The sequence below is a fragment of the Micropterus salmoides genome, unplaced genomic scaffold (assembly GCF_014851395.1).
Source record: "Micropterus salmoides isolate LMB-PRFRI ecotype aquatic unplaced genomic scaffold, ASM1485139v1 Ms_hic_scaffold_2, whole genome shotgun sequence".
Taxonomy (NCBI): Eukaryota; Metazoa; Chordata; class Actinopteri; order Centrarchiformes; family Centrarchidae; genus Micropterus; species Micropterus salmoides.
In genome coordinates, this window is record NW_024041150.1 from 45463567 (window position 1) to 45473042 (window position 9476).

At 40.7% G+C, this 9476-nt stretch overlaps 1 protein-coding gene across 1 annotated transcript; it reads left to right on the forward strand.

Moving 5' to 3' along the window:
• The first annotated feature begins 354 nt into the window (after positions 1–354).
• Positions 355–5098, forward strand: LOC119911731 (V-set domain containing T-cell activation inhibitor 1-like). The gene is made up of 3 exons (XM_038730631.1): positions 355–484; positions 2812–3147; positions 3813–5098. The coding sequence occupies exons 1-3, from the start codon at positions 424–426 to the stop codon at positions 4007–4009; spliced, it is 594 nt and encodes a 197-aa protein (XP_038586559.1). The 5' UTR covers positions 355–423; the 3' UTR covers positions 4010–5098.
• The last annotated feature ends 4378 nt before the right edge of the window (positions 5099–9476 follow it).

Sequence of the window (9476 nt, forward strand, 5' to 3'; positions counted from 1 at the left end):
ATACTTGTGGTGTCTTAAGCATTTATTTATTTATTCAATCGTTTCTGCCGCATCAATTGCATTATGTTCAGCAGAAGCTCACTTTTATTTTGAAATGTGCTGCGACACGATGTTACCGTAATGCCTAGAAAAAACACGCATCGCAAAACAGCGCGAGGGCTGGCTTGACTGTCGTTTTCGAAGTGGACGCTGGCTTGACTTCAGTCCCCATTTGCGTTTTTGTTGTTTTACTACCTACACAGTTATTGTAAGTATATATTATATTATTTGATGATTTTTAGGGGAAGACAGCCCTCAGATAGAGGGATCCTCATCCCCCGGACACCCCCGCGATTTCCGCCTATGAGAAAAGAAGAAGAGGAGTTTACAAACAACTTTCTGGAAGTTTCTAGACCCGCCCACGGGATGCATTAGGTGAAAGACATGTCTGCTCTTGTGCTGTTCGGCTTCGTGTTCCCGGTTTTGTCGATGGATTTGTTTCACGGTGAGTGTTTATGTGGAAGGTCTGTCTAGGTTTATTGTTTGCCAGGTGTTGCATGTTTATGAAATTTGTAGAACAGCTGTTTAAACAACAAGTACACTGTTACATCCTGAGGAATCTGTCTGCCAAACTTTACTGCACCATCCATTCATTCAGAATTGTTAAAATGTTTGTTTGCTGTTGGCATTAATATCGTGAGATTTCGTGTTGGCGGGTAATCAAAGAAACAAGTGAAACAAAAAAAAGTCTCGATTAGGGTTTAAACCAGTGGGTCCAGCTTAATGTGGTCTGCAAAACTCCCTCCTGGAGTGTCCGCTGCTTGATGCAGCAAGAGCATCACCTCTGGATCTCTGTTGGCACCATTTTCTCTTATTTAATTGGATCCATAACTGTTGAATGTAAGAATATGAATGTAAGTAAACGGTATCATTGACTATGTCTGACTACTATCATATGATTTGAAATGAAAACATACAGTATATATTTAATTAACATTCTATTGAAGGTCAAAACAGATTTATTGTCATTTATAACCTGTTTTTTATTAATTTAAAACACTTGTTTATAACTGACCTATTTATCTCTATGGAAAATATAAAGTCACTTTGTTTTAGTCACCATTTTGCATTAGAACAACTGAATAGATAATTGGGAAAGCTACTTTTATTTGTTTGTGTGAGCAGTGTGCTGTGAATGTAAGTGTTCTGTTCTGAATAATTATCGCTGTGCTTTTTTAACTCTATACTGGATAATTTGCAATTAACATAAGTTAGTGTCAAAAATCCAAACCTCATATTCTCAGATCATAATGATCTAACGTGTAAAATATATGTGTGGCTTTCAAATGAATATTGTACTTTTATAATAGGTTGCACATGTTTCATGTTAGACTATGCCTTTGGTGCGAGAGACCCGGGTCCAATCCTCCACTGTGACCCATCCACCATTGTGTCCCTGAGCAAGACCCTCGTTGCTCCAGAGGCGTGCGACCTCTGACATGTATAGCAATTGTAAGTCGCTTTGGATAAAAGCATCAGCTAAATGAATAAATGTAAGAGTGGATCTCACCTCACTGCACAGCTAACAGCAGCGTTATGGTCGGACAGGGTTCTTGCACCATTTTAAAAGTCAAATTTAATGCCAAATTTGAAAACAATTTCTTTGATAGAAAAGAGACGCGCGTTTGATCTCTTAATGAACGACACAATGCCATATTTGGCAGTTTTATTTTCACCTCTGGTCAATGACTTTGCATATTCATAGACGGTGTTTACACCTGGCATTAAAATGTATTTTGGGTGATCATGTGTAAATGCACCCGAGACGCATTGAGGATAGATTGTGATCCGATCAGCAAAACGATCTCTGGAGGTGGTCAGGGACACCATGACCACGTGGATGCAAATGTGTTGTCTGTCCACGTACAACAACTACTTGGGTGGAAATATGTACTTCAGTCTTCTGCAAATAAAATCCAAACAGTCCAGACATTGTGTCCATTCAGTGTTGTGCATAAACGTGCTCAAACATTGTAGATTATTGATCTTGCTCATGGTTTTGGTGAACTGATCGTGTCCGTTTGTGAACGTGAACCAGAGCTGGGCAATAAAACAATAATGTTAATTATAGTGATACAATCTTCCTCAATAGAAATATACAAAATTCTGATTTAAATTATTTGAATCTCAAACAAATTAGCACTTTCTTTTCTATTAAGATATTTATTTTGTTGAGGAAATGAATTTTTTTCATGCATATTTGTTGTTTTGGATGTTCAGCTCTGTGAAGGGATCCACTGTTTGATACCAGGCTGCTTTTTGGCATCAAGTGTTTCTCATGTTCTGACCATAAAGAAAAGTTTAAAAGCACAATTAACCATCTGGTTTCTTCAGAAAAATCAGCCTTTAAATTATAATAAATAAATGATTAAATAATGATTTTACTATTTTTTTTCATGTCGCCCATCCCTTACTCATAAACTGATGTGTTAAACTCAATATAAACCACTAAAATAACAGAAAAGAGTAACTTACACATTATAACGAAAGGTAGCAAGAAAACGATGTCGTACCGAACTTAAATTTCACTTTCCGGCCGAGCTAATATACACAGGCGCACTGCTAAAGAGAGGTAAATAATCCACGGAGGAAAACAAATCACGGTGAAAGACACACTTTAGAAAGTTATTTTAACCTGTAGTTATACATAGTTATACATTCATGCCGATAAAGCTAATTTGAATTGAATTGATTGGCTGATGGCGACGAGGAGATGGACACAGATTTTGTTCTTTTTAATTTCTTCTCTGTTTTCTCTTCGTGTCTCAACAGTCCCAGCTTCCCTTGGGCAGAATGTCACTCTGCCGTGTGAAGCTCCCAGCAACATCAACATCGCAGCTGTAATTTGGACCAGAACTAACTTGAGCTCACAATATGTTTTATTATCCCGGGATGGGAATCTTGATACAGACAACCAGCAGCCCTCTTATGAGGACCGGGTGATGCTGGTGGACATCAAGCTGAAGGACGGTAACCTGTCTTTGATTCTGAGCAATGTGACGAGCAGCGACTATGGGACATACAAGTGTTACATAAAAGAGCGCAAAGAGGAAAATAAAATTAATAAACACTTAATCAGCGTGGTCCACCTGACCGGGCCAGTCTCAGGTGAGTTTGATGTATTAAATGTAAAAGATTTTCTGACTAGTAACTCTTTTAGTTCTTGTGAACATCGGGGAATAAAGATTTAAGGCCCTTTCAGACAGGAGGCGACACATTTCTCCAAGCGCTTTGTGGGTAGTAACCATGGCTACAGGTGATTCCTTCCAGTACAAGTATATCTTCTTTATAGCCTAGCTTAAGTTAAAAACATGCATAGCGTTACCTGAAGCATCCAGTTTTGTGGCGAAGCTCTGCCATGCGAATGCCCTCCTGTTGAAGTAAACTGTTACAGATTCAGGAAACACTCAAACGGCGAGCATCAGTCCCTCACCCTTTGATTTGTGCCACGCATGGCGTGGAATACAGTTAAACCCATTTCAGCTTGCGCCTTCTTGTCACTCCGCCTGGCAGACTGTTCACACCTCCCTTCCTGCCCACCCGCCTCTCACTGACCAGATTTGTAACGTCTTTGTTTGACAAAGTAGAAACTTGAACTTCTTTCCAAGCGTTCGGCTCCTTGTTCATCAGTGGATGGAGTACGCGCAGTAGTCAACCGCTGTTGCTGAGATACTATAGGTCAAACCATGAACAGTCGCTGTAGTGCAGGTAGATGATGAGGAAGTAGGGGTTTCCTCCCAGTCATTAGCTAATTGATATTTTCTTCTCTTCAGGTGGAAAGACTGGAAACAGCACGACTGGCCATGCTGAAATGGATTTTACACGAGCGATTGTTGTTGCTGCTGCTGTTGCTGCTGTTGCTGCTGTTGCTGCTGCTGTTGCTCTGATCTGCTCATTCAGATGTACAAAGCAGAATTCACATCTGACTGTTGCTTATGATGCAGCTAAACAGATGCTAAGCATCATCTAAACAGCAGCAGCCTCTGATGTCTTTGGTCCTGAATCTTCTCCGCTATCCTGGCCAAATTTGACCCCGTTTGATGAAAGCAGCACATGGATACCGTGGAGATCTATTCTGTGCGGCTAGCCTGCTCCAGACCAGGTGACCAGCCAGGCTTGATAAATTTAGTTTATGTGTTCACCCCGTGTTATGTCAGGTGGACTGGTCACTCCCAAAGAGTGTCAGTGATATCCTGGGACAGAATGCTGTACAGTCGTACCCCACCTCTCACACAATGCATGCTGGGATAAGCTCCAGCTCTCTGTGAACCTGCACACCAAAGATATTTAAGTTTTTGTACGTGCACTGTGAAGGGTGTAATAATGACCCAGTGAAAGAATGCTCAGTTGAAAAGCATCATGAATTTGTGATGAATATTAGCTGCTACAAGACAAAAAGACAGAGTCCAGCTCTCGCCTTTAGATCTTCACCTGAAACTGGACCAGCGAGTGATCTGACTGATTAAACAACTGATACACGTCTCCTGAACGATGCTGGGGACGCCACACTCATTAGGCTCATCGCTGGCCGGGATGAGTGCGCCTACAGGTGGGAATTTGACCATCTGGTTCCCTGGTGCAGCCAGACCTACCTGGAGCTCAACGCTCATAAGACAAGACAGTGGAGCTGGTTGTAGATCCCCCTTCCCCCTGTGTGACTTCACAGTCGACACCCTGGACACAAACTGTTTCAGCCACAGGAACCGTTTCTTCTGCAGCTGGCCTCATCAGCGAGGCCTGGGACCCCCGCTGACGATGATAATCCCCTCACCCCCCTTACTGTAAATCTATATTGTAATGTGGACAGTCACCAACTGCCATAATGTTTTGTCAAATTAATATATAAATATTTAATATTTAAATATTTAATGTTAATTTATTGTAAAGCTGAGATTTCTGTCACTGCTCCTTCTTTGTTTACTGTAAATAATGTGTTTTGTAATGGTTACAGATACGCACTGAAGCGTGCTGCAAAAAAAGTATTTCTTTGTAGAAAAATGTTGTTTGGACCAATGATATAAAAAGAAATGCTTTAATTTTTATCATGAAATTGTACAGAGACAAAAAAATAAATAAAGTTTACTTAAACCTGTGTTTTGATGGTGAACAGTTTGGGTCATTTTCTTATTGTCTCAGGAGTTAAAGGGACAGTTAAGGAGTTTTCCTCTTACCTGTAGTGTATCAACCGAGACTGTTTTGGTGTGAGTTTCAATGTGTTGATCAACTTTGTTTACCAGAGTTGATTAAGTGAAGAAGGAAAAAAGTTTTACTATTTTATTACTGAGCTTACAGGTCACATGACCATCCAACATGCAGAGATGCTCACAAGTCTCTGAGCTAGAGTCCAAGTCAAGTCTCAAGTCTCTCGTGGTTATTATGAATGTTGTATCACCTGCTCCGTTCAAACCAGGTTGCTAATAAAACTGCAAGGAATTCTGTAACTGTAACCTTATTTTCATTTACAGAGCATGTAATGTGCAATGGCATCACTGACAGCTTAAACTACTGTAAGTCAACACACTCCCCAGTTAACTAAACAAAACTGTGATGTTGAATAATCAACAATAAACCTGTAACCTGTTTTTATCTTACAGAACACAAACATGTGTCTACAATTAATGACTGTTGACTCTCAAACCCAGTGTAAGTTATAATTAAATAAAACTGTAAAGTTACATGGTCAACAATAAAGCTGTAACCTGTTTCTAGCCAACGGTAATAATTAAGGTGACGGCAGCCAGCGGGACGTAAAGGATTACGTTAATTGACCACCACAAGTTTGACCTGGCACAGAACAACACAGAAGGGCCAACTCCTCAGGTCAAGACTCTGCAGTCTACTTACATCTGAAGGACAGAGGACACTCGTTTGAGGACCACCAGGTGCACATTTTAGACAGAGAAGATGGATGGTTTGAAAGAGGTGTCAAGGAAGCATCTACACCAGGGTTGAGAAGCCGTCATTGAACAGAGGAGGGGGTCTACGCCACCACTTATCCCCCACTTACAATGCTGTCCTTTCATCACTTCCCAGGAAACTCAACAAACGTAACCTATTGGCCTCAGGTGAAGATACCAACGATGGTCGTTCAGTCTCAGCCACAGGTAGTCTTAACGACTGTAACTACTGTCGTCACAGCAACCAGGAACACTAACGAACCAGCGGTATCGATGACCCGGGATAACGACCCCACTGAGGTTAAATAGCTGAGTTTCCCTGCCAGTCAGTCAGAACTGAAGAAGTCCTTTGGATGAGGGACGAAACGTCTTCCAGTATCTTCAACCAAGTCCAGTTGCCCTTGATTTTAACCTTCGTTGGATAAGCTCATCATAAGTTTTCTAAAAAATAAACATTGTTCACGAGTCACGCACCTTGAGTCCCGAGTCGAGATTGAAGTCTTTTGAGGACGAGTCTCAAGTCTGAAATCACTGTGTGTGTGACTTAAGTCGTACGCAAGTCTGAGTCTCTAACTCGAGTCCCCATCTCTGCCACCATGTTAACAAGTCTGATGAAGGCCTCTACAAGTGTAACATCAGCGGTCGTGAAGAGTCTCCATCCAGCTGGATCTCTGTCACAGGTGAGGAAGCTGCTCAGCTGTAAATAGGCTTGGCCGGTGTCTAGGTAAATACAGACGATCCTCTTTCCATTAACCTGATGCTAAGATAATGGATTGCGCTGATGTATTGTAATGAAATTCCTCATCGTAGTCAGGCAACGCCACGTGAAACTATATTGCAGCAGTTGGTAAACAACAGACACCATCAGTCACTGACACACTGTAAGCTACACTGCACATTTACTGCTGAACTTCACTGCTCACCTTTTCCTCTTCTCCGCTACATTCACCTGCCGCTCTCTCTCCCTCGCTCACCCACACGCTCACTGAGCAGCTCGTCAGCGCCCGCTGGTGGTGAGATAACGCTTCAGGATCATTAAACTAGAGAAATGCCTCTGCTCGTGTCTGGGAATGTTTTGGGTTTCGTCCCAGTGATAAAGGTGAACCAGCCAACACGGACGAAGCTGTGTGCACATCATCTCCGTTCACTCATAGGTCGTATCCACAGCAACAAGGGTCATCGGGTGCTCCAGCACTTGTAGAAATCATTGCAACTCAAAATGAATGAGGAAAACATATTACGGATATTTGGGTCATTTTCTAAAACAAAATCAGAATTAGCATAAAACCAGGTGGATCAGAAAAATGTGGTGTTATTCTGTATTTTTGGACGAGAAACTTTGGTGTGTTGCTGCCACTGTTTACTTTGTATGAAGGTGACGTGAAGCTTCATGTTTTTATGTGGACTTTTAAAAGTAAGAAATTCATGTAAGTCAAAAAATAATACAAGTAATAGTAAAAGATGATACATAAATAATGTATTTGTATTTTTGACCGCTCAAAGCTTTCATTGTTAATGGTTAGTGTATAGTTCCCTGGGTGAAACTCTCAGGGTGGCGTAGTTGGTAACACATTCAGTACTTCCATTGTAAACGCACACCATCCCTCTTGCCACGGAAGTATGAATGATCTACCTGTTAAAGACGTTTCCTGTTTTGAATTAGAATTTTGATGTTGATGCCATGATTCTGCAATTCTTCCCCACTTCAGGTGTTGTTTAAGCCTTTGCATTTTAACTTTATTATTGTTCAGCTCTTTTTATTTGTTTTACTTTACTTAGTTTGTACTGGTATGCATCATGTAAGTAAGTGTGCAGTAAAACAACGCAACATCTCCCAGAAACTAACGCTGCCAGTGAAGAAAATCAAGGAAGCTGCTACATTTCGTTCAGAGTTGTGTAGAGAAATGTAAGTTTTAGGAGACAGAGGTGACCGTCAAACACTGGAAGCAACATCTCTCAACATTTAGACATCAACACACATCCAGCAGATTGGACTCACCCAGCAGACTCAGGACAGATGTTTCCTCCGTTCTGCACCTGGAATAAGAGCAACACCAGTTTGACAGTAAAAGCCTCCTCCTTCCTCTTTGTACACTACATGTGTGGTTTTCTCTACAGAAGATATGAGAACATGATGAACCCACAGACTAAACCACATGATCACATGGGAACAAAACACTGTGAGAAAAGCTAATTTGCTTTTATTAGATCTAGTGAGATTTAAAAGCTGCAGTTTCTTCTAAAACATCTGAAAAAAAACATTAACACAACTCAAACCAGAACCTGAACAAGTATCAGCTTTCATTTGGACCAAAAACATGTCCACAGCTTTGTACAACAGATTTACACCTGTATCATGATAAGTGTTGGCAGTAACACATTACAAAAGTAACACAATTACAGTAATGTAGGGGAGACCAGGTATGGTTGTAACATGGGGAGAGTTGTAACAACACCAATTCCACCAATTACAAATAAGATAGGAGTCATGAGATCATTTCAGTATTTACCTACTTCTTACCCGATCAGGCATTGTGGTTATTAAGTCTGGAAACAGGCATATTCAGAATATATAGAGGAATTTTGAGGTAAGAAAGTAATATTTTTTGTTTAGTATCTATTGCAGATAGAATTGTTTGACTTATATTAGATTGAAATGTAGTTTCTAAGGCAACATGTGATGCATTTTTTCCTTTCTAATTTCAAACCACTATGCTAATACAGCTAGCTAAAAGCTAGCGGCACTCCAGGGTTACCAGCATTAATTTGTCAGCACTGTGACCACTACTCACATGTTGTACACATGTTGGCATATTTATCGTCACTCGACCTTTTCCATACTCGGTCTTGGCTGGTGGAGAGGGTAGAAAAGCGTATGGGCAGCTTGTGAGAAGTGCCTGTGCGCAAGAAAAAGTACGTACCGGAGAATACCAGCCCTCTTCTAGCACTGACTGTGACTCTGAATAAGACTATACACACATTGAAACACACACACACACACACCTCTTTTTAGTTAGACCTAAGGATGCACAGAGATGTTTTTTAATTAGTATCTTTAAAGTATGTTTATTCTATAGATATATTTACATAAACATACTGTTCATGCACGTGAGTCATCAAGTCTGTTACAGCAAGAGTGAAACATTGTTCTTTGATATCACTACCTGTTTTGGTAGCATATCATGTAGTGTGGCATGATCTATTTTTGATTCTTTTGTGTGATTTTTACTACCTACAGGTACAAATAATACAGCCACAATATTAATTGTATAGGATACGTGTACACAGAGGGAAGCCTTACGACTGTTATAAGTGCAGCATGGAGACACTGATGTTACCAAATCGCCGTAATAAGGGGACCTGCTGTACTTACTCGGTGAGTTGATGCACTGAAAAATGACCTTATGTCCGTTTTTCTTTCATTTTCTCTGTCCAAAACACAAAGCAGTAGTTGTTAGTGATGATCTTGTGTCCTACACATAGTACTTTAGATTTCGTCTGTGTCCGGCAGTGTAAATATTCTCCTTGGGCCTAAAATCA